General features: G+C 36.1%; 1 protein-coding gene across 1 annotated transcript in view; it reads left to right on the top strand.

Annotated features, from left to right (window-relative positions):
* FAF1 (Fas associated factor 1) overlaps window positions 1-25470 on the top strand; it is a 171369-nt gene that overhangs the window by 43361 nt on the left and 102538 nt on the right. Inside the window, exons 6-7 of the mRNA XM_040611322.1 lie at window positions 57-145; window positions 8261-8366. Coding sequence (XP_040467256.1) covers window positions 57-145; window positions 8261-8366 — 195 coding nt within the window. The remainder of the gene's footprint in view (window positions 1-56; window positions 146-8260; window positions 8367-25470) is intronic.

Below are 25470 nucleotides of genomic sequence, written 5' to 3'. Positions count from 1 at the left end.
ATAATGTGCCAGAATTGGTGACTGTTTTGTATTTATAATGATTTTTCTCCCCTCAGACTGTTTTAAAAACTCTACACTTGCCAAAAAATAATAGTCTTTATGTTCTAACACCTGACCTGCCTCCTCCTTCTTCAAGTCATTCTGGGTAAGTCCTCTGGCCATAAATTGTACTTGTATGATTCGGTTTTGTGTGGTTTTTGTGAAGTCATGTGTGTCCTTGCAGGGATCCGCAGTCAGTGAATACAGAGCATTTTCACTGCTCTACTGTTGGGATGAGCTACCTCAGCACCTCATTGCTGGAAAGGAGGTTATTTAAGTTTTTTGAAACCTTGATGTGTGGTACGTGAACTGCTTAGGTACTAGAACTTTACACCTCCCAGATGCGACATCTTTAATTTAACAAAAGTCTAGTCACTGTGGAATGAGAGCTGGCCTTTCAGAAGCTACTGCGTTACGTTCGGTCATGTGAGGTAAACTGGTATAAATCATTGCCAGCAGATTAGAATTTTCTTTCTGAAATGTCTGTTACATTATTTTTATTGTATCTGCTTGGGCTTTTACAACATAAAAATATATGCAGACAGGCTGAATCTCCTTTGTCTGAGCAGGTAGCTGTTATTGGTGACGTGAATACTCAGAAAGTTAAGGGTGAGTGCTCGTGTGCCAGTGCATGTTGCTAAGGTTTGAAACAGAGACGTCATTTTTATAGAAAACGGAATCGTTACTCTTACAAAGCGATCTGCAGTTAGTTGCTCTGGCTGCTCGGGCCGGTGCTTTCCCGCCCTCGCTTCGCGCAGAGGCAGGCCCGCAGGCTGCCAGCAGCCGGGGAATGTCGCTGGGTCGCCGCTAGGGGGCGCCTCGGAACCGGGCCTGAGGGAGCCGCGGGGGCGCCCTTGGCGGGCTCTGCCCCGGCGGCCGGGCCTCCCGCGGGTGCGGCCGTGTGGCGGGTGCGGGCAGCCCTTGGCAGTCGCTAGTCATAAATAACTGCTTTCCCAATAGCTAACACGATCTCATTTGTTACTCCAAGGTACTTGTGCACGTACCCGTGTAGTCTGTGGAGAAAACGAGAATGCTGGTATCAATTATAGTAGTAATAATAATAATAAAGAAAAGCGTTAAGATAGGGAGTAGTGGCACGGGAGCAGAGCGATGGTGCACAGCGTGTGAGCTGCAGTTCTCTGTGAGGACAGTAAGCCGTTGTACTTCAGCAGCTAATTGAAGGACAGTGGTTAAAATAGTGTGGAAAAACTATGTAGATACTAATTGTCTGTTGTATTTTTTTTGTAAATCCAGTTCCAACTTCAAAATTTTCCACCCAGGTATCGCTGTGTATCGTGATTTTGAATGTCTTCGGTTCGGCAAAGAAAACTGGGGCATGAAGAATGTTGTTTATTGCAACTGTAATAAGCTACATAATAACAAACTGTTTAAAAACAGTACTTAGGCTTTTTTTATTGGATGAATAGTTTCAAAGTATTTTACTTGCTAGTAAAATCAAAGTGGTTGTTACCTTTGCAGTTTATACTTGTTTCATACTGGAGATTAGTTCTGGATTTTTTTTAAGATAAAGTTGGTAGCTTTGGGATAGCAAACGATGATTAATTAGTGGCTATTTAAACAAGGATAATTTGAAGGCTAGATCATCTCCCTGAAGTCATAAATTCTAGATGAAAGGGGAGGCTTGCCTCCAATTAAACCATCAATGCAGATCAAAACACATCTAATTGAGGCAATGTACCAAACCCAGTTACACTGTTTACTGCCTACTGTTAGGTCAGTTATTACTCGGATTAGTTTGTTACCCACAATTTTTAAAAGCATCATGCTCACATCTGTTATTAATGGATGTTAAGGAACTTTGCCTCTTACTTTGTGAGTTCATCTGCCATTTTTTTCAAATACCTTCTGTTTTGAGCCAGAAATAAATAGTTGTGATTTGAGTATCTCCAGAAAGTGATATTTGAAAAGCCTGAGATTTCAGTATGTGGTATTTTATGTGTGTGCCCTTCTAAAAAGGAGCAAGCTGGTCACAACTCTAGAAACTCCAGCTTGTGCCTGTTCTTGGCACTGAGGGAGAACAGTGTCTGAAACATCCTTTTCCAATGTATTGGTACATAGACACTGAAGTTTATTGTGACAGTTCTGGGTTAAGTCCATTCAGACTGACTTAAAACTAGCATCTGAATGTAATGGCAAAGTGATCCTGCAGTTTAAACAAGCAAAAAATCTCCTAGGGTGTTTTTGTTCATCAGTGGCATATCTAAAGTTTTTATAGGTAATAGAAACGCAGTGAATTACTGCTGCATGCTAGTAAATTGAGGTGTAAAGATTAAATTTAAATGTCAAATACCATCTGTACAGTTACATGCCCTGCTTCCACAATTTCAAGTTGGTAAAGCCATACTTATCTGTGCACAATATCCGTAATAATAACAATATGGTCTGTGGATGTAATGAAACCTGATTTCTAGTGAATTCCTGCCTTATCCCAGCAGCTGCAGTGACCCATCCCTCTCCCTCTGTGCAGATCCCATGATCTGCCTACCTCTGACACTGCCTCCAATTTTTCCTCTTATGTTTTGTAGTGCTAATCCCTGCATAGGCAGTTGGCCTGGCGTGCCTCTGTTCTCCAGCTGGTAGTCAGGTAGTATTGAAAGAAAGGTGAAATTGTGTGCTGTGGGTAGTTCTGAGATCATTGGCCAGAGGTCAGACAGATGGAGTATAAAATACTATGTTTGTAATACAGGCTTTCACTAGGGTGGGTAGTAATTTGGGTCTCTTTCCTCTACCTGGCTGTTGATTTACACCCAATCTTTGAGACCTTTATAACACCGTCAGACTAGTGAATATGTTCAAAAGTTACCATATGGGACAAGTGGGTGGAGAAGAACACAATTTCTTTTGGAAAGCAGCCTTAAAAGGAAAGGTGCCAAAGAACGTTTATCATTTAATTCTCCAGGGGGAGAAATCTCTTGCACCAGCTTGGTCAGATTAGATACTTTGCTTCCTCAGGCTGTGATTCCTTGCCTTTGTTGCCTGGGGTGCTTCTTGAAAGCTGGCAATACCCAGTTCAGGAAAAAGGTTTAGGAGAATGCAAGAGAGGAGCATCAAAAGCGTACGAGTCTAGCCATGGAGCTAGGTCACCTGGATAGTCTCTCCTTTCTGTCCTGTGTGTTTTGGGAGATACTTCTTATCAGTTTTTTCTTTGGTTGTCACTTTAACGGGGCATAACATATTTTGTATTTATACTTTTTTGTGAAATAGCTGAAAGTTTTAGATACTTCGTTATACCTGATGAATCATTGGCAAGTTCAAAACAATTGCAAGCTATTTGACCAGGTGCATACCTTGGAGATTATTACAAAGAATGTATTTTGCTAAGCGATTGTAACTTATTTAAGAAGTGTTAGCATCTGTGTGGTAGGACAAAAACCCACAACCCCTGTCTTTCAAGTAATGGGTCCATATATTGCTGAATGCCTGTGTTTTAGGACGTTGCAGAGCAGTGGTGATTGTGGCATGTGTAGTCTTGTGCGTTATCAACTGTAGCAGAGTGTTAATTAAGAGCAATGTAACCTGCAACTCCAGTTATTAGTATTGTCTGTTTAGCTGGACAGGAGTAGTGCCTTGCTTTAGTTACTTTGAAAGCTTCAGTAAGAATGGTAAGATTAATGTTTTATTTTCACATCTGCTCATGAGACAGTTTAAAAATCCTGAAGTTTAAAATGCAATAGAATGTAAACAAAAGGGCTTCTGCTCATTTACATGTTAGCCAGATTTGCTAACTGATTGCTGTTTGAACCTAATCTACCGCCTCCTGCTGCATTAGCTACAACAAACATTACATTTACATACTGATTTCTTATTTTGTTTTAATGTAAATAATCTGTAATTACAGTAAATTTGGACTTCTGTTGACATGAGCTTGTATTAATCTGTAAGTTTAAAATGGAAATGTTAATTACCTTGTGTCATACCTATTTATATAAAATTCAGAGTTTTCTGGGGAAATCTCCATGTGACTGAGGAAGTTACTGCCTAATGGGAAATACTGAATGTGTTTCATAAAAACTTACAGAACTGCAATGAACAGGAGCATTTGCTGATTATTGATTAAAGATACACTTTTTGTTTCAAAGCTTAAATTATTACTAAAATATCAAAGGAAAATGCTATTAAAAAAGCAAAGTATTGCATCAAAAATCAAAGCATTAAGGCAGTCACTTAACACTATATAAAACCAATCTTTTATATATTAAGTTTTACAGAGCAATAGAAAAGCAGTAAAACTGGAGGCTTAAAATATAATAAATGTCAATAATACCATCTTGCTTCAGCATTGCATAGACTTGATTGAACAGTTGCTGTCCCCTAAGATTAGCGTTATTTGCTGTTACACATTTTTTGGCTAAATATTGTTTCTGTTCTTAATTTATTAGACTTGTGATTTATAAATTCTACTGTATTGGAATTTGTATGGAGTAGCTAGGGAATAAACTCTTTCCAGACTCTTAACTGAGTTTTGATATTTTGAGTTTGGTGGAAAAAAAAATAAATTCTTGCAACTTCTGTTGCTTGAAATTTAAGCTTCAAAGAGGAACATTTGTGTTTGCATATCGTAGAGTTTCAACCCCAGCTGAATCCTGGTCTGCCTTTGCAGTTTCTGTGTATTGCGATAATGCCAATAACTGATGCTATATAGGCAATCTATATGAAATACTAAACTGGTCCAAGTCTCTCTTGCTAGAACTGATCAGAGTGATACCTGTGCTCAGGTCTATTTCCTTTTCTCTGTTTTTGGACTTCTTTTTTGGGTGTAGGCAGAGTTCCTCTAATGGGAGATAGGTGACCAAAAATACCATCAAGCTCCTTCGCCTCCTGTGCTGAGTGGCAAATATACAATCATTCAGCTGAGGAAATAAAAAAAGTAATGGCAGTATATAACCCACTAGCAAATCTTTTTGAAAGGTAGGTTTTGCAGCAGGGGGGAACGGTGCTGATAAGAATGGCCTACTTTAGTCCTGTTTCTAGAATTCAGTTTTCTTTTCCCACTAATTAATTTTCAGGTTAATTAAATTCTGTTTAGCAGTGATGGCAAAAAAAAAAGTGGGGGGGGAGAGAGAAAATTTGTCTGGACTGTAATGGACCTGGAGTTTGGCCCTGATTTCCCCACCCCCCACACCCCCCACACCTTTTAGTGCAGATATTTCATTTGGAAGATTCTAGTCAACTGATAACATTTGCAGGAAGATGAATCAGCTGCAAACACTGAAGCCAGAATTTTAGAAGTCTGCACTGTGTTCAAAGTCAGTCTTCTCAATAGAGTTATGTGCACCTGAAAAGAATTAAAAGTAAGCTTCAGCTTACTGTCAATGAGAAGCTGCCTTTAAATTCAACTTATCTGGTATGTTTGATCCTAGCCTTAATGGCTGAAAACATAATTTTAGGGCAGGGTGTGTTTTGGAAGCTGATTTCTATTGGCACAAATAATTTGGGGCAATCTACATCCCTAGTTGCTGGAGGAACTGTGTATGGGAAGGGACTGACATCACTGGCTGTCCAGCTGTATGTTCAAATCAACCCCATCCCACAGAGGGCTTATTGTTGTTGGCACAAAATGGCTCAAAAAAACCCTAGGAAGTTGTTGGCACAAACGTCTCGGTGGATGTGCCATCAATTCCTCCTCCCATTGACTTGTCAACTTACATGGCCCAGGTCTTGTGGCTGTCAAATCACATGAAGTTTTGATCTAGGAGCTCAAAAGATTGGATCAGTTGACCACTGCATTTCTCTGTAAGCAGAAGTAATGTTCCTCATTATATTATTTTTCTGAAGGAAAGCTGAATAATTAACCATGCACTTTAATTGCCAAAACTTTCAAAACCCATTTTTTCCTCATTTTTTTCAGTTTTGTGGTTGGTTGGCTGGTTGGTTTGGGTTTTTTTAGCTAGCTTAGTTTTTAGCAGCTTTTTTTGACTGGATTTGGTTTGGGATTTGGCTATGACTATGTACTGAGAATTTGCTTGTTAACAACATTCAGCTTGTGGTGTTTAGAAATCCAAAAAGTAGAGGTGTCAAAATTGTTAGTTACTGCAAAAATCGAGGCTTTTCATAAATTTTAAGGCACTTTATTTAAATGAACTGTTTGAATGGTGTTCTTTCCTTTTATAAATACTCTTTGCTATCGCATCCACATGGAATAGAGAAGTGGAAAACCTTTCCTATGAACAGATGGTTTTTATTAGCATGCTATATTTTTGATAGTACTGAAGTTTGTGTATCATGCATACCTTGAGAGACTGAGGGTTTAATCGAACTAGCCTGTTTCATTTTATGTTTACGTCAATTACAGAATGAAAATGTGAGTCACGTTATCAGTTTACAGGTTTTCAGATAGAGTAAAAAAATAGCTGTAACAGAGCCTTGTGTGATTCTGTATGGAATTCAGAGCCATTCACATATGCTGTAATTAATGTTTTCAGAGCAATTAAATATGTCATTCGCCTCCAGTATTTGCTGAAAACAAATAAAAAAATTAGAATCTGAAAAAGCACAGCAGGGTATTGTAGTTGCTGCTGAATATTTGCCAAAAGAAAATATGGTTATGGCAATGTCAAACCTATTTACAATCAAGTTAGGATTACCTTTGTCAATAGACATACAACTTTTCAGAAGTATCTTTTTGTTCTCCCCCCCCCCCCCCCCCCCCCCTTTTGAGGTACTTCTTAAAGATTTTTTTTTTTTTAGGCCTTTTCTTACAAGTTTGTGTGACAAATGCAGCTAACTTCATGTCCAGCATAAATTAATGACTTCAATTACAGTTGTAGTGTGTCTCATACACTTGATCATACTTAGCATTGACAGTAATTTATATTTATCTTCCATATTACAAAATGATAAAAGATGAGAAATAGCACTTCATGATTTTGTTTTGTAGTATGTGATTGTTATGTTTAAGATGTCACAGAATCCAAATTAAGTTGCTGAGTGAAGATGTTTTTGTAAGGTAATCTTTCTTAAGATGTTAAAGCAGATTGTGCATCTCTTGCTAAAGCATCCTGAGTATTGCATGGGTTCATTACGATCTGAGCAGCAAAACTGCAGATCAGTAATTCCAGTAGAAGTTAAAACTAACAAATCAGGTTTCAAATAATCTAGCAGTCTTTCTTCTCGTCTTGTATCTTAAGATACAGCTGTGTTCGTTTGCATACAGAATTTGCCCTTTATTGCTAAAAGGAATGACATCTTGAAGTGTCATGGAATAGTGAAGATGTGAAGAAAAAAAATCCAGTCTGTCATTCTTTTAAGAGTATGTGATAAAAACAAAAAGAATCAAATAAGCTCAATTTAATTCCATATGCCACTGAACAGGTCAAGTCTGCATAAATGTTTAGAAATCCAAGCTGTGTTACCATGTTGCTGCAGCCTGTATAAGATTGTACGCAGCTGCAATTGCCATGTCTGTAACAGAAGTCCTGCCTTTTATTTTGAGAAGTAGATAGCTGCATAATTTTGTACCTGATTAAGGAAACAGGATGCCTTTTTAACATCCAGATGTTTTGTTACCAGGAAAATCCCACAAAAAATCCCACATTTGTGGCAACATGAGTATGTAGTTGGCCTATTTAATCTGTATCTTAAGATTTATTTTGTTTTAATTCATATGATTGAAGACATTTTAATGTATGTTTTAAACAATTTGAGCAGAACTAACTTTTCTAAATGCTCAATACCCCCATGAGAATTTTGCTGTGGTTAGTTTTCTAGTTCTAGTTAGCTGGATTTATGTGCTTTGAATGAAACTAAGCGGAAGAATTTCCACTTGGTTTATGCTTCAGGTAACCCTAGAGAAGCGAGAGCATGCTTTGCCTTGTTCTACTTACCATCAGTTTTTAATGTGCATTGTAGCTTGATATTTTGTCTGGTCATCACTATGCTTACAAGTCTGGTATTAATGGCTTTATGAGTGCTAAGTATACCTGATGTTTGTGAAGATAATGTGACTCTGAATTTTGAGAATACTTAACATCAGAAGAGCTTTAAAGGCTGCAGTCACCTTATTAAGGAAGGAGTTCAGGAATGGCCTTTGGTCATTCTCAGCATGCTTCCTTGCATTTAAGAGTGAAAAGAGAGATGATGATGTTGTGCCTGGACATGTCCATGTAGAGTTTAGGGTACCCTGGGGTTTCTGCATCTAACTGTAAAACAAGCTATAACATGCTTATCCCTGATTTTCTTGTTTTTCTTTCAACCATTTCAGTGCCCTGCAGGAGTCATTAAATCAAAACTTCATGCTGATCGTCACCCATCGAGAAGTCCAGCGGGAGTACAACCTCAACTTCTCAGGAAGCAGTACCATTCAGGAGGTGAGTGCTGTTTCACAGCTGAAGAATAAATGTAGCTCATTATAGCTAATGCCAAATCTGTTAAAGAAGGTTTACGTGGTCTTGATGGATATGCCTTTATTTTATTAGTCATTTTTTGGTTGGATCATCAAGATTTCTGTAATTTGATTAAAGAACTTGGCCTTAAAAAGGTTTTCTATTAAATTATACAGAAAAGATGTTTCTTTTTGCATTGTAGTAGCAAAATACATGCAGTGTTTACTGAGTTTTTCTAGAGTGGTGAGGAAAGACAGTTATTCAAATTACATTTTATGTTTAATTTCCTTGAAACTCCCTTTGTCTTCCCTTCTTTTAACCAGCTCCATCTCCATCTTGTAGGCACCTCTGCTATTAGTGGTTGCTGTGCTAGTGCTGTAATTCTTACTGGCTTGGGAGCCAAATGGTTTTGTGTATAATGGGCGTCACTGCTGTTCTGTAGAATGGCCAGCAAGGGGTGATATTGTAGAGAACTTCATCAGAATTAAGTCTTACAGGGACAAATACCTTTAACATGACTCTGGAGTCACTGAATTTAGAACAAAGCAGTCCTTGCATATTTTTACAACTTCTTGCTAAAGCCAAGGGTTGTTGCCTAGCGCTCGTCTAATGCCAGATGTTTTGGATGTTACTTTTCATATAACCCCCTCATTTCTGGAAACAACAAACAGTCTAGAACTGTGACTCTTCAGAATTCACATTGCAAAACAATAAGGTTAAATGTTTGCTTTTCAAATTAAATGTATGTTTGCTATTGGTCTGACACTTCTCTCAATCTTTTAGGGTTGATCAGATTTTATTGAAGTTTTTCATGTCACATGCTGACATTGTAGACAGAATTATTTTAAGTTCTGTAATATTAGCTATAGGAGCAGTATGTCATACAGCAATGAAAATGATCATTAACTGTTTTCATTGTGAGTCCTGTTATTCTTAAGATCTAAATTCTGATCTTTCCTCTATGTGAAATGCTGTTTTCTACTTTACCTGTTTAAATGTATTTTAGTAAGGTATGGTTTTTGTGTGTGTGTGTTTTTGTGTGTGTGTTTTGTTGTGTTTTTTTTTTAGTAATATAAGCAAACAAACATACTTGCATCAATTTGTTTTCTGAGAAGCCATGCTGACTCTTTACAATTAAAATAATTTGAATATTTACGGAAATAAATTATCAGAATATTTGCTTTTAATTTTTAAATTGTGAGATCCTAAAAGAAAACACATACATACATAGTATCTGTTTGTTTTTTATCTATGCTGTATCAATTACTACTTTGCTGGTGGGTCTCACCCAGGTTAAAGGAACCAGAAAACTGTGACGATGTGTGGGAATCTAGGCTGCCTTTATGTGCACTGAAGTTTTCTTGTTGGGAATGGCAGGTTACAGTCAATAAGTTAACATACAGTCGATGTAATTTAAAAGGCAGTTATGATTTTCCCTATTAAACAACCAACATAAAAAACCCAAAACACCTACAACCCTATAACCAGTGTGAGGGTCAAACACCTTTCTTGGCCTTTCTGTCTTGTATCTAAATATTACATCAACAGAGTGTATAAAATTGTGAACATTTCAGAGGCTGAAATGAAAAGAGAAGTCCGGACCTTTCTGTGCAGCTGATGTTAAACAGGTGAATATGTCTGTCTGCTCAAAGTCTTGTGGAGATCACTGGGAATTTGGCTGAGGTGAAAGGGCTGGCAAACACTTGTCTAATTATAGAAAACAAGGACTGTTTTGTATATTAATTTCCTAATGGATTTTAAATTTTTTTCTTTTAGCATAGAGTGAGCATTGTAACAAATGATTGATGAATCTAGCTAGTCTGTGAGATTTGGAGGAACCGGTGACACCTTTCCTTCTCTTCTCTCCTCTCCAGGGACTGTTAACTTTTTTCTTTTTTTTTTTTTTTTTTTTTTAACCACCCCCCCTCCCCCTTGTTCGCACTTTAACAAATTAATAGTTTACTTTCCTTCTGTTATATTTTTGTAGTCGTGGAAAAGCTCTATGTGAGTTGCAGTTGCCAACCACAAGAGGGCAGGAAGGACTATTCAATTATTACCTAAAAATGCCGTTCAGTGTTTTCAAATTAGCTTCTGGTATATTAACAAAAAGGAGTATAATGGCCAAGTTATTGTTTGATTTACAGATAATTGGCATATTGCAGGGAGGAGACTTAATTTCACCCTTTTAAATTAAACAGGGAGATTTAAAAAGACATAAAATATTCATTAATGTTCAGTGATTATAAAGCAGTGGCATATATTTATTCTACCTTTATTACTGTTTCGATGGGAAAATACTGCAAATATTTCAGAAATCGACTTGGCCATACTGACAAGTTGAAATGTTTAAGCAGTGTTAATGCAGTCTACTCACACTTTATATCCTATGCAGAAAGATTAAAAATGAGTACATCAATTATTAAAAGAAATATTTAAAATTCTATAAATGTTCTACTGCTTGCCACAATTGGATTCAACTGTCTCTCCAGGGCTAGTTGTTCATTTGTTGTTATTATTAGTACTGTGAATTTTAAGGAATAGATGGTTTTTCCAGGTGTCTCAGAAAACCCAACTAACTAACCAACCAAACCACCACACCAAAACCCAGGCCCACCACCCTTTCCAAACTGTCATAAATATTTTGCAGTGGACTAAATGAAAAATCCAGCGAGCTCTCAACTGTGCTTTCTGAAATGACTATTGTTTCACTTTTCTGTCATCTTTTTTATTATTGTTTAGAATGCATGTTTAATAGTAAATGATACTTGGATGATTTGTTAATTTGAAGAAATCTTGGTGTTTAATGGGGAAACAATCTGACAGAAAATTCTCTGAAAGAAGCCTAAAGCCGTAGGGCTCATGTCTGCTTCCACAATTTCTTGCATATTAATTCAGTGGTTAGATTTTTGGATGGCACTTCAAAATGCCTTTTTTTTTTTTTTAACATGCTTTATCTAAATCTTCAACTGTTTAAGTAATAAAATTTAATTTCTCAGTTCAAAAAATATAAGTTACATTCAGTTACATTGATGTGGGATTATGAGCCTATACGGAATCCTCAGAAATTAAGTAAAAAATTAAACTGCACTTGTCCAAAATTCTGGATATTGGATTATTTTTTTTTTTTTTGCATTGGGCAGGGGCATTGTTAACTTGGAAAGTTAATGATAAAATGTTGGTTTAAATTGCAAATTAATCTGTGTCACAGGCTTCTGACATCTGTTTGTTCTTGTAGAATTGCAGTATTAAATTAATTCTGGGCAGATACTGTTCTGGGAAATATCATGGTTACTTTTTTCCATGATCTGCATTTTAAAGTGGAAATTAGTAGGTTTTGTGCCAGTTAGGAGAGTGTAAATTAGTACATTTCCAGCGTATTAAATAAGGACAATTCTAATAAATTGAACTCCTAATACTTACAAGATTAAAATGAGTTTTCCGTCTGAATTCTTGCTCTTTATTCTGCAAAGATAATTTGTAAAGGCAGTCTGTAACTGGAGTGAGAGAATTTTTAATTTTTTATTGAGAAGCTATGTGCTAAATTATTACGAGGCGTTGCCACATCCAACATAATTTGTTTTCTGTCTATTCGTGCGAACTTGTTCCCATGTAGAAGTGACCATTTATAGTACTTTTCCTTTTTGCATATGGTAGTTATAGTATTTGATGGAAACAAAGGGCAGCCCTTTTCAGAGGGGGGAATATTTTAAAGTTTCATGAAAAGCAAGTTTGTGTTCTCATCCTGGAGCAAACTAATTTGTGAAAAACTTCTTGAATTTGAGTTGTTGTCACAATAGTATGCGTCACACTTTTTGTTGCTTTAGTCAGTGACTTGGGGGGGGGGGGAGGGGAAACCAAATTTTTTTAACAAACTTGGTAACTCCGTTAAAAACAAGGAGTTTGCGTTTGTCTATTTTACTTTTGGTATAGAATATGAAGCCTTTTTGTGATTATCTTGTGCAGGATTACAGAAGTATCCAGTGTACGCAAGCTGTGACTGTTAAAGGGTAGATAAGTTAAATATGCAGAAACCTCAGGCCTCTTGTAAATTGATGATTTTATTTTGTAACTGCTGGCGATTGCAGTTGAGAATACTAGGTAAAGCATATACTGGGCACTACAGTTCCTAGTAAAACATAAAATCTGTGCAAACAATGCAAAGATGATGGGTCCTTAAATACTGGCTGCCTCTGCATAGCTGCATCTGCTCTTTATTCTGTTCCTTTAACCAATAACCTAATCAGAGGCTAGCTGCTTAGCATCCCTGTCACCTGTGATAGGTAATATATTTGTTCTTTGCTCCCTATAGACTTACTGCCTAAGGTGGAATATGGAAAGCAATGTATCCAATAGCACTCCAGGCAGGAGGAGGAACTATTTGTGCATACAACTACTTGGGCTGAGATAAACTATAAATTCTGTGTTGACAGACCCTAATGACAGTTTTAAGTCCTTTGTGCTGATTTTTTTTTAGAACTACTTTGACAAGTGGATGAATGTACAACAAGATACAAAAAGACCATTTATAAACATACAGGCAGAAACCTTATATAAAAGGCCCAAATAAATACAATATGTAAATATCGGTAAGCAGATGAATTACCTTCAGCATGCAGAAAAATAATCCATCTGAAGGTCTTGTACCTTTTTCAGATCTGATTTTTTGGTATGTGTACAAAATATTTTCAAGCCAATTGTTGTTGAGTGAGGTCATCCACAGTAAAGGTCTGGCATTGGCATAGGGACCTGAAAAGTATATATAAATAATGTTCTCCTTTTTAATGTTGTAGCTAAGTAATTACAATAAAATACATTTGCCAAAGATCAGAATATGGACAAATCCAAATATGGTATACACATTAATAGTTTCAGAAACACTTGTGCTATATTTTGAGATTTTTTTACTTGCCTTAAAATTGTTGAAAACTATTCTTAATGCTAATAAAAATAACTAACTAACACTTTTTGGTATTTAATAGGAAGTACACAAATGTTCTACACTACTTTTCAATTATTCTTGTACTATCAGAGAAGCTAGTAAAATAAGCTGTTGCTATACTGATTGTACTTGAGTCACATATTCTTTTGTGAAATTTGTACGTTTTGCTTGCTTTTTAAAGAAACCTGTCATGTGAAAATTATATTCAATTTATAGTGAGTCATAACAGCAGTATACATAATTTAAACATCTATCACTGTGATAGCCTTAGTGTTCTACAGTGGTAAATGAGTACCAGCTAGCAACCCAGGTTTTGACTTTTTAAACAAGGAGATAAAAAAATTTTATAAAGTGAAATCAGCTTCTTGATTTGTTTTTTTTGTCTTTCTTTTAAAAAAAACCAGCACAATTAAAATGTATCTGCTGAAAGAAATCCTTGGTAAACTTTTTGTAAATGGTCTTGTATTAGGAATTAGGTAAAAAGAAAGTTCCTTGGGAATTAAAAAGGAAATATTTTTTTATGTACCTGTTCAAAAGTGATAGCTTTATTAGGCACTTAATATATCTTAATATCTGACTATATAGAGATCGGTTTCAAAGAGATAGTCTTGATAAAGGTATATAATTATTATTCTTTTTCTTTTTATGCAACAGAAACAGCCATAAGATATCAAGGAAGGGCACTTTTCTACTTCTCTATTAATTATGAAGCTTAATATATTCCTGACAGAATATGTTTCATAACCTGTAATTTGGTTTTGGTTGATTTGGACATGCATATCATTAAAGAAACGATCTTCAGTTATCAAAAACTAGTAAACATGGACATTTTTATATGCAAGAAAAGGCAGAGAGTAAATAATTGCACTGGTGACCAATACTGTAATAATCCTGTTTTACAATATGCACTTGACAGGTTGTAATAGTGCTAATTGAAGAGACTAATTCACACTTGCTTCATTCTATTCAAAGGCAAAATCAGCAGCTTGTTTTGCTTTTGACCAGATGGTCCTGATGAACACCTACTGTGCACTTTAAGTGCTTTACTAGAATTACAAAGGCTGGGGGCTGCATCCGACTCAAAATGATTTGAGAAGAGAAAAAAACCTCACTGCTCAATGGATTTGGTGCAACTAAATTAATTCTAGTGGACCCATTACACATTGAGCCCCCTTTTCAAAGTGCTGAGCCTCCTCGTTTGTTCTGTAGCAATGAGAAAGTGAAAGGCAGATTACTGCAAACAGAAATAAAAAAAAAAGTGCTGTGAAAAGGAGAAAAGAGGCCTTGAAGCCTTTTCATATCATTTGGGTTTTTCAAGTGCGTTATTTTTGGGGAGGGTGGATGTATGAAAAGCCAATTGGAGTTTTTTTTGTTTTAAAGTGCGCTATTTAAGTACTATGAATATAAAAGCAAGAGCAACAGTTGACTGAGTTTACTGTGGTAAAGCTTTGTGTCCAAGGATGAATCAAATTCATTATAGTCAATGCTTTGTATTTTCATATGAATGTAGGGTTAGTTTCACAAGACTGTGTCTGTTTAGGATAATTATAATTTAATATTTTTCTTTTATTAAGTTATCACTGTAGATACCTAAAATTTGCTGAAAGCAAGGTTTTTTCATGAATAAATTTAGAAGCACCCAGAGAGTTTAAAACTCCAAAGGAAGCTGTTTGATTTCCAAGGGAAGGCAAGGCATATTCCAATAGCATCGAAGCACAGATTATTATAACTAATTAGAAGTCACACATCTGTTAGCTTTCGATTTGTCAGCGCTTGTAGTTTTGTGTGTACGTTTATATCTCCCTTCTTCTTTTCTCTCGTTCTGTCTCTATTACACTCCACCCGTAAGTGTAGTTGGATTTGAGAGAAACTCTCAAAGGATAAGGATCAATTTATTTGAGTTTGAAAGTAATGAGGAGTCGTTATAATTTTGGTTATAGGTTTGGCTCCATAAATACTCAGTCATGTGAGCTGTCCATATTTTAGAAGTAATCATGTTGAATCGCTTTGCTCATGTAATTTAAGGATGCTAAGGATTCTGGGGATCAAGACCTAATTTAAAACCCTGCATTTTTAAAAAACTGCAATTAAAACCATCGCTTGCTATTCTGATTTTGAATATTTGCTATGTTTTACTTTCAGGGTGTAGAATTTTTATGCAAGGCTTCTGTTGTAATGCTAGCTATTAAAAAGGTGTTATCATGAAATGACAAGAAAGCCATTTAATATGTTCATAAAGCTGCTTAGGTTATGTCCCTAGTTCCTGTGCTATTTGAAGGGGGAAAGCAGTACTCTCTAGCTACATAGCATAGCACTACTATCCATATAAATCATGTTTAGTTGCATCATAAATGAAAAATTAAAGTTAGCATTTTTTTGCAATTAAAAAGAAATTAATTTACAGCTTGTAAATTAAAGCATGCTAGAGCATGGTTTAACCTTTCTATCCTGTGTTAACTATAATATGATCACTTCTATTATTGCATGATATACACTTATATTAAAAAAAAACAATCGTTGAATTGATTTGTTTTCAAACAATGAAATTTGTATTTGTGCAAATTATAGTAGGCACAGTGTTCTCTCATGTTTTCTCATCAAACAACCCAATTATACTTATAAATAGTGAGGTGCTAATGAACTGTTGTTCTGGAAAAGTTGTTGTTTTGTGGTTTGGGGTTTTTTTTTAACTTGAGTAAGAAAGGAAACACTTCACAATTTTAGAGTGCTTGCTTGGTGCGAAAATACTTGAAAATATTGTACTTATGTAAATCATGTTGGTGCTATCACTTTAGATTAGCTTCTGTTGTGTATTTTAAAAACGCCGGAGCACATCTATAAATTCTTGATATTGTAAATTGCTCACATAGTTGAGAACTGATGATTTACTTTGATTGATTGAGTTACAGAAGTTATTTCACTAAGAGTTTATATTTCAGTTTAAAGTGTATTACTGCATTTAATAAAGGAAGAAATTTTTTTTGATAGTGGAGCTGATGAGGATATTTAACATAGCTGTTGTGAAGACATGACATAGAAATGGTCAACAGTATCTTAGCACCAGTGTAATGATAGTGCTGCATTACATCGCTTTGTAATTACTATGCAAAGAAAATACTCGGTTGCTGTTCGAAATGTGAATTAATAATGTCTGTCTGGTCCACAACATCTTAGCGAAACAGTGTGCTATCTCTCTAGTAAACCTGTTTCTTATGATTTTTTAGTTATGTTCCATATCTATGTAAAACATGAACTTGAAAAGTTATTATTTTGTTTTTGTACCAAGAATCACGGGCATAAATTGAAGAGCCTTGCACTCATTTAAAGGATAAAATGGCCTCATAATCACCCTCAAGAAATCCCTGTTACTGTTTTTAAAAAGGGTTATAGAAGCTCTTGGCAAACATTTGCAATAAGTGGCAAAATTTATGCCTTGCTTTGTGATAGTTGCGTGACCAGACAGTGGGGTATAGGATTGTTTTAAGGTTTTTACAGCTGCAGGCCAAAAGCATCTGTTCCTAGAAAAGCCTTCATTGTTTAATTTTGACACTGACTTTTCCATGCTGCTTGTACCAGTCTCTGGATTAGGTGCCACTAAGATGAAATTTGTTTTAAGTTGCTCCCAAATGCAGCTGTCACTATACATGGCCTTGTAGCTTAGGCAAAGTAGACACAATCAAAACAAGCATTTTTGTACAAGGTCATCTTGGTAGACTGAAAAAGCTCAGAGCAGGAATTTTGACAATATTGTATCTTGTGAGTAGCTAAGCTATTAGCTTTTTGTTTGTTTAATAATTCTTCATGTGATCACTGATGTATACGACTGCCTTAGAAACAATGAAAGAAAGGGACTTTTAAAAAATTGCACTGCTTTTCTTTTACGTATACTTTATATTCTATTTATTTTGATTGAGCAGTTCCTGTGGTATTCAATTGCATACACTCCATATATGTGTACTTGTATCTCTGTATCTCTACAGTGAAATTGAATGATTTACAAAAATCAGGGAAAACTGACATTTTTGGAAGAGCTTCCATTTATTTCCTCAAAGTTTCCAGCGAATTAAAAATGAAAGAGCACTTCATTTTATGTATCCCAGAGTTGTGTTAATTTCTACCCAGCTGGTCTAGAATGATTGATATAAAGCCAAATTTGTGACTGCCTACATTACAAAGTCTGTAATTTGCTAATGAATTATGATAATAATCTTTCATCATACATGAAAGATTTAGACAAACAATTTACTAACTATGTAGTTTGATCACAATTTTTGGGTTTGTACCAAACCTTGAATCTACTTTATTTTTCCCTGCCTAGGTTAGCAGACCAAAGTGAACTTATTCATACTTTGTTTTGAAAGCAGTAGTGCTGGGAGATAGTAGAGATGATGGGGGACAGCAGAAATAATACAAAATTGTAGTGTAGAACCCCATGTTTAATGTTTATACAAATCAAGCCACACAGTTTCCAACTAGAGAAGCATCACAGTAGGCATAGCACAAGAAGATGTTTGAGACTTGCATCTACTGTTGTAGGGATGTAGAAGTAAATTAAAACAGGGTAGAGATGTTTCTCAAGTTAAATCTCCTCTGGGTATGGTGGAGGCAGACTCCTTAAAGTGCAGGTAGACAAAGCCATAGGAACAAACTAGGCTTAAAAAGAATGGACAAGAAAACCAAGTCCTCCAGAAGAGGGGCAACTGCCACAACATCCTGTCAACGTGAGTGATGTTTGTGGTCACCTGCATATCATGTCAGCAAACATTTGATCTTGAACACTTTTAAGGATCTCATAAGGACAGTGTTCACAGTAGGTCACGAGAACAGTATAAGCAGGTGTTTTCCTATATGAAATCTGTTTATTTTTTGTCATCTCAAGGTGTGGCTCATTCACCTTCTGACCAAAGGTTGCTTCCTAGTTCTGCAGAACTTGCTTCTGTATTTTTATATTTCACTTTTCCAGTAGTGAGAAACAGGAAGAAGGAGAGGAGCTTTCTGTTCAGTGCTCTCTGACTTGTGTTTTGCAAATAGCTTTGATTATTTTTATGCTCCTCTTGAGCTCAGTTTAGTGGATTTAAGTAGACGTCATTTTGATGTCCACCCTAGAAAAACACCCAACCAACCACAACAAACCCCACAAGACCTAACACATATATGCAGTGCTGCCATTATTGTTTGGACAAAACTGTTGACTTTGGTAGTTTCTGCCTTTTTTTGCTTCTCTTCGGACCCTGAGGTACCTGAAACAGCTTGTTTCTCACCCCAAAACCACACACATATGACTGCCTGAAACAGAATCACATTGAGATTCCTGTGGCTACTGTTATGTGAAGTATTGTTTGACTGGTAAAAAGGTAGAAAATATGAAGAAACTGGGAGGCAAGAGGGTAGGACGACTAGCAGTATCAAGAAAATGCCATCCAGAGCAAGGACTGGTAATGTGGCCTTGTGAAAAGGGAAGGAAAGGAGCTTTATAGGTACTGACTGGAAAGGGGGTTGAATCATGAAAAAAAGGCTTTTTGTTGTTGTTTCATTATGCAGTTTGTTGTTGTCATATTTAGGGAACTAGAGGTTGTGAATAGCCAGGGATATGTTAATGAATTACTTCTTACTGAATCAGGTTAAAAAGAAGTCGTCTTAAGTTTTGTTAGAAAAGGATTTTTTTTTTAATCAGTCTTCCCAGCTGATAGAAAGTGCAGAACAGTGCTGTAAAGACTTAACCTATTTTATGAATTATGTTTTGTAAGGCAGAGATAACTAGAAAATCTTGATCCCCGCCTCCCCACCCCTTTTCTTCCCTTGGATTACCTACAGAAAGTCTCACAGACTGTGCCATATGCAGCATAGTACACTCTAATGTTGATTCTTTGGGGATGATACTTTTGGAATGAAGAGATTTAATACAACGATAGAAACTTTTGAGACCTCATTTGTTTGCCTTCCCCACTCCAAAGCAATATATACAGGGTGTGAGCATCAGAGATTTGGTGTACCAAAGACCTTAAATCTCACCACTCCTCTTCCTCCCCGAGAAGGTGATTCTATCTAGTAGCTGTTACCTGGTATATGCAGTATCTAGTAGCTCTCCTGGAAATTATATTACTGTAGTTTGTAAGTGTAGAAGAATATCTCAAGACGTTCAAATACTGAAGACAGATAAGAAATAAAAGAAAGAAAGGGAAGGAGTACAAAGAACAAGGATTTTTTTTTTTTTGCTGTTTTTCTACAATTAGTCTGTAAGAAAGAGAGAACTTTCTACAAATATGTACTTATGGCGGTAAGTCTTGACTGACTGGGATCACATGGCATAGCTGTATATACCTTACTCCAGCCCCAACAAAGGGAAATGGAGAAGGCAATAATCAGTCCTAAGAACTGACATAACTTCAGTCATTTTATTCACAGCATCAGGGAAAAATGCAGCACCCAAATATCTCCACAGTTTCTTCCAGGAGAAACAGAAAGGCAGAGGTTTTATTTTACTTACTTCTGATGACAGGCTACCTTTTACTGAACTCAGCAACTCCAAAACAGTAACTCTTACTTAAGAAACATTGTGAGTTATGTTTGTGTTCCATTATTAGTTTCTCTGTAACTAACAACTGAATTTCAGTTTAATATCTCCCCTCTGTGTCTTGCATAAACACCTGTTTGCACTTACCCACAAAAAGTTCCTCTTCTAAGACAAGGACTTCTTTCTGAATAATTCAAAAGTGGGGAGTGCTTAAAAAAAAGTGCTTAAATTAATCTGGGGAGTGTTTTGTGTGTTCACAATTTCACCTATAACTGTCTCTTTCACTCAGTCTGCTTAAAAGGTCTTATCGCTCTCTTTTTTTTATTTATTTATTATTTTTTATTTTATTATTTTATGCATTGTCATTGGGCTGGCAGAGAAAAGACTAGACTGCAGCTGAGAACTGTGACCACAGGGCAGCCTAGGCCAGCCAGGACTAAGACAAACGAAATGGGAAAGCTCAGATGTTCACAAAAAGCAGCAACAGAACACTGGAAGAGGTTACTTCTTTGTAGTACGAAACAGTAAAGTGAAACTTCTCTCCCTGATACAAAAGGTAAACTGTCAAGTCAGACAGGTCCACATTAATAATTCAGTGTTGGGACTTAGAAGGTCAATGAAAAATATGGAAGTTCTCTAGAGCATTCTGTGAGGTCTGGGTAGGATGAAAGTTTCTTTTTTGATGAACTAAGAGTAATAGACTGAGATGAAACTTGAATTGCCATGGAGGTGTCCTCACTCTCCTCCTTAAATCTTCCCATAGAACACTAAGTATTTTAGAGCTGTGTATATATTAGCATGCTGGATAGTGCAATGGGAGGTCTGCATAGAAAGCTAGTTGATGGTGAGGATCTAATATCCATGCTGTTTATGTTTCTGGCATTCTACTAGTGACCATTTCTAGCCTGGTCCTGCAGATTGAATGTTTCTTAGTAGTTAAAATTTAAAAATTATGCATTTTCTGTTTTAGTTTGATCCTAATGGTATGTGCTTTGAGACTGCTCCATCATACAAGCATAAGTATGCTAAGGGAGACAAGATCATGAGTGCATTTTTGAAGTGAAACACTAGTGCAATTCTGTCCTACAAGGACTGGGTCTGCATTGGTCCTTTGGTGCAAACCAGAATTTTCAAATCTTACACCATTGGGAAATGTTCTCCATTGTAGCAGAAACACTGTCATTTTTCAATAATCCTGTAAACAGGTGGTCAAATTCTTGAATGGGAACAAATAAACAAAAGATTAAATGAAAAATTCACCTCCTGTGCATTTTAACTTGCTGCAGAGTAGCCATGCAAAGAATCAGCATGAACAGTAAAACAAGGCTTTTGAATACCCGAAGGTATAGTTTTTCCATTAGAGGAGTATGTTAGCGTTGTATTTCGTTCCATTTTTTTCTTAAGATCAGTTTGAAGTGAGGAATAAAAGATTAAATGTTTCTTCTGAAACATAAATGCAAACTGTTTGAAGTGGAGGATAATTTTAGCATTCAGGTCTGAAGCAAGCATCTGTTGTCTCAAGACACTGGTATAAGAAGAGAACTGCAAATTCAGTTTCAGTTCTCATATTGTGCCTTTTGAATTCTGTCAGTTCATAGGTCAGATCTAAGATAATTTGGTTCTGACTTACAAAATCAGACAAACACCCATCTATATTTTCTCCTCTGCAGGTCATTTTGCTTGTTTAGTAAACCATGTCTCTCTCTCTCTCTCTCTTTTTTTTTTTTTTTTTTTTTTTTTTTAAGAAATTGTTTTCCTCTTTTTATTTTTGGCTAATCCATATACATGTCGTCTTTTTCACTGCTTTCTCATTCCTGCTTTTCATCTTCTGGTTTATTGACTCTTGCAGTTCTTAATGAAAAGCTCTTAAGAATTTCTTCATTGAAGCTTGTTTAAGAAAAGCCAGATAAGCCATATTGATTTAACTTTTCAAAATACTGTTTTGTCCTTACAATACAGAAAAACATACTGTAATCAGAAACTTTTAAACTTATGCTCTATACTTATTTTGTGCAATGCAGAGTGCTAAGTATGTTGAATTGCACTTGAAAACTGTTCCTGTGTGTGTGGGATTACTCAGTACAATGGTTGCATGTTAGCTTTTCAAACAGAGACTGAATTTTCACTGATGATTATATGAATATCAAATGACAATGTTTTGTATCAACTGAATTGTTGTTCTTTGTGTTAACTTCCATAGTTCACTAAAATTACACTTTCCTAGGATTTAGAAAAGAAGAGTTTTTACATTTCTGGTGTCTTTTTGTTGGTGTACGTTTTATACGTTGAATTTGCATAGCTATGAGTATCCTTGTGGTTCAGAGGAGGAGCTGTTAGTACACATCTGTAAAACAGTTGTTTTATTAACATCTTCAGAAGGGAAAAACCAGAGAGAATAGCTGAAAATGTAAATGAGCAGCTTGTGATGCTATAACTTGTCAAATAATCATTGAAGCAGTATAGCTGAGCAAACTGTTTCAGTGTGTGCATATACAGTAGGTATTTCTCTCCAAATTAATATTTGCATTTGAAATATGTGTGTAGTGCAAATACATGAGAAGTATATAACAATTAATAATATTTTGTATTTGATGTTTACATATTATGTGCTCTGCATTTTAATTCTTAATGTTATCTCCTTCTTTAATCATTTTGAATTAGTGTTCCAAATATATTGATTCAAAGGGATTTATTACTTAATTATTAAGGTTTTATAGGCATTTATATCCTTGAAACAGGTTGGGTTTGGTCAGTAGTTAGCTGGCATTTTTTGAGGCTGCCATTAATCTCAGAGCATTGTAGAACTCCCATGTTACCTTTATGAATGTTTCTGAGTTGTAGTGAAAAGAAAAACTTAAGAGAATAGGACACTAGTTAATAGTGTTTTACAGCTTAGAACTGATTTGTGCAAAAACACTACATAGTTTTAAAATAAAGGTGTACTTCTAATCTGGTTTAGTTAAACCAATATGAACTGTTGTGTGAACATTCTTACTTGTCTTAAGGGCAGTTTGTTCTACTTGAACATAAACTGAGGAGGAATTAAATAGAAATTAAAGCAAATTAAATCTTGTCCTTGGTGAGCTAAAAAGAATAGTTCAACCTGTTAAGTTAATACATGGCAAATAAATCATAGTAAACCCCTTGTATTTACAAAACACAGTAAAACCTTTGGTTTCCCTCAGGAGCCCCATCTTCACTATGCAAGCAAGTACAAGCTACAGTCTATACTAAAACCAGCCATACTGGTTGTAAAATATTATATAAACACAAAGTACTGTAGTGCCAAATGTGGAACGTGCAGTAAACCTTGTAAGAATGCCCTTCTGTCAGTGTTCCTATCATCTTAATATAATGAGCTTCAAGTTTTCCCTCTGAAGTAGCACATGCTCAAGTGTATAAATAAGGACTTTTATCTGAGGGCCTTTTACATTCTCTCTCAGTTTTATGTAACACAAATTTATTACCTTTATAATAATATTGAGGTTTTTTTTAAAAAAGGCATGTTCTTCAAGGTATTTAGGGTCCCCTCCTGCATTTCTTGCTGTGATGACTTTCTTGTTCAGCCAAAAGGACTGACTTTGGTGGTTCCATAGGAAAAAAGATTTTCAGATTTTTTTAAATCTCTTTTTCAATTCCTTGCATTCTTTTGTTCTCTTACTTGTGAATCATGGCTACCTTACTGTTAATGCAGTTGGAATAAGGAAAAAAAAGTCAGTTTTGCACTCTGTTCTTTGCCTAGTAATTCAAATGTAGTGTTACATTAGAAATTACTAGAAAGTTTAGTGTTTATATCCATCATAAATAACACGTGTTTATACTTTTAGTTTATGTAAACTTGCTATCCATGTTTACCACTGTTAAAATGATGACTTGTTGTGTAATTATTTTTCAGTTCTTTCAGTTTAGTGATAAATGTCAGTGTTTTAGAATAAATTTGGAAAATATTCTGCTGCGTTATGAGGTTCATGGTGTTTTGGAGTTCAGTGTTGAGACAGTTCTGTGATCTTAGGGAATGGAGTGAGAGATGTGGAGCAGTGTTTTATGCAAAACAAAACTAGATGTATTCCCAAAATGCACCTTAAGATAGGTCTTTTCTGGTTATTTTATGGAAAATGAGGATCTTGTAGCATTATAAATTTAGGGCCAATTCTGTCTTCCTGCCTGCTTGTGCAAATAGGATGTAGCTCCTACAAAACTGTTGGTGTCTTCTGGGAGTGATGTTTTGCTGCCCTCCTTGTAGAGGTGTCCCCAGAGCTTGAGGGTAGGAGAACAAGGAGGAGAGCATGAGCTGTTCTCAGCAGCTGTTTGCTCTAGACTTCTGTATTGGATCCTAGCTGGGAGTTAATGTCAGTTTATAGCTGTATTTATTTCCCTGTGATCCTGCTCCCCTCTTCCTCCCCATGTTCTGCTTTGAAGGCAGCCCCTGGGGTCAGTGACAGCCTGGCTTCTGCAGGAGACGAGCTGCTGCTTGGAAAAGGAGCCTGAGAAGCAGTGCAGAAGCAGGAGCCAAGTAGACCTGTCAATGGCTCCCCCCCCTCCCCCGAGTGTTAATTGTGGTCACAAAAGTTAAGTGTTTCTGTAAAATTAACATCTTGGTATCATGCATTTATTTTCCACCACGTAGCTTCAATGTCAAGTTTACCCAGCAGACAAGTCAAAACAAGAATATTTTTTCTAACTGCTACTACAGCAAGTCTCAGCCTGGGATCTCAGAAAATCACAGTGTTTGTTCTGGTTAGCAGCGGAAACAATAAAGATTTAGGGTTCAGAATTTAATTGGCACTGATTTTGATGCAGGAAGAACAACCGCGCACAGTTTATTCTTGTGAAGCTTTATTGATTCTTTTTTAAAAGGAAAGCTCTGATGAAAGTAAAAAGAGGCGTTTAATTTGCAAGTATTTCTACAGTTTTTATTCTGAAATGTGGTTTTTCTATCCTTTTCTAGCCCTGCACAGTAAACATGTCTTAAGATCTTCTGATTCAGAGACAGATACTAAAAACAAAAGTGTAAGGTTGTAATTTCTAATGTTCAGCTTGTTTGTTTGGGTGATATAGGAACTTTCTCATAGGTTAGATTTACATCTTTCCCAAGACTAATGGATGATGTGTATTTGTAAGTGTTTTTACAATAATGTGACACTAGCGTATCCTCAAAATGTCTATCCCAGATTCTAATCTTTTAGTGACCTGTTTCCAAGGGTCAGGACTGGAGTATTGCTAGTGAAGAGATGGTGATAGGAACAGAAGCTTCCTGTTTTTCTGACGTTACCTGTATACCAAACTGTAGAAATAGGATCTTTTTTGTCAATTATGCAAATGATCTTTTGAATTTCAGTGAGTAACTGAAGATATTTCTTCAGGTATAGATTGATTCTGTGCTTTCAGAGTCTGCAACAAGGTCAAAGATACACAGCAGAATGAGTTGCAGATGCCTTTGAATTATGTCCTGCTCCCATGGCTTCCTTTCAAATCATGATGGAGTCCTCAGTGTATCATCGCTGGCAAAGCCTCTGTAGGTGGACCTATATTCAATAGCTGGCATCTCAATCTCAACTTCAAAACAGTTTTGAAGATTTTGGAACGGAGTGACCTATTTCCCCTCAAATCTGATCTGTCCATTTTCTCCATACCTT

Source organism: Falco naumanni, chromosome 11 (assembly GCF_017639655.2).
Source record: "Falco naumanni isolate bFalNau1 chromosome 11, bFalNau1.pat, whole genome shotgun sequence".
In the NCBI taxonomy this organism is placed as follows: domain Eukaryota; kingdom Metazoa; phylum Chordata; class Aves; order Falconiformes; family Falconidae; genus Falco; species Falco naumanni.
Note: the sequence above shows the minus strand (reverse complement) of the source record. Positions and strands in the feature narration are given on the sequence as shown.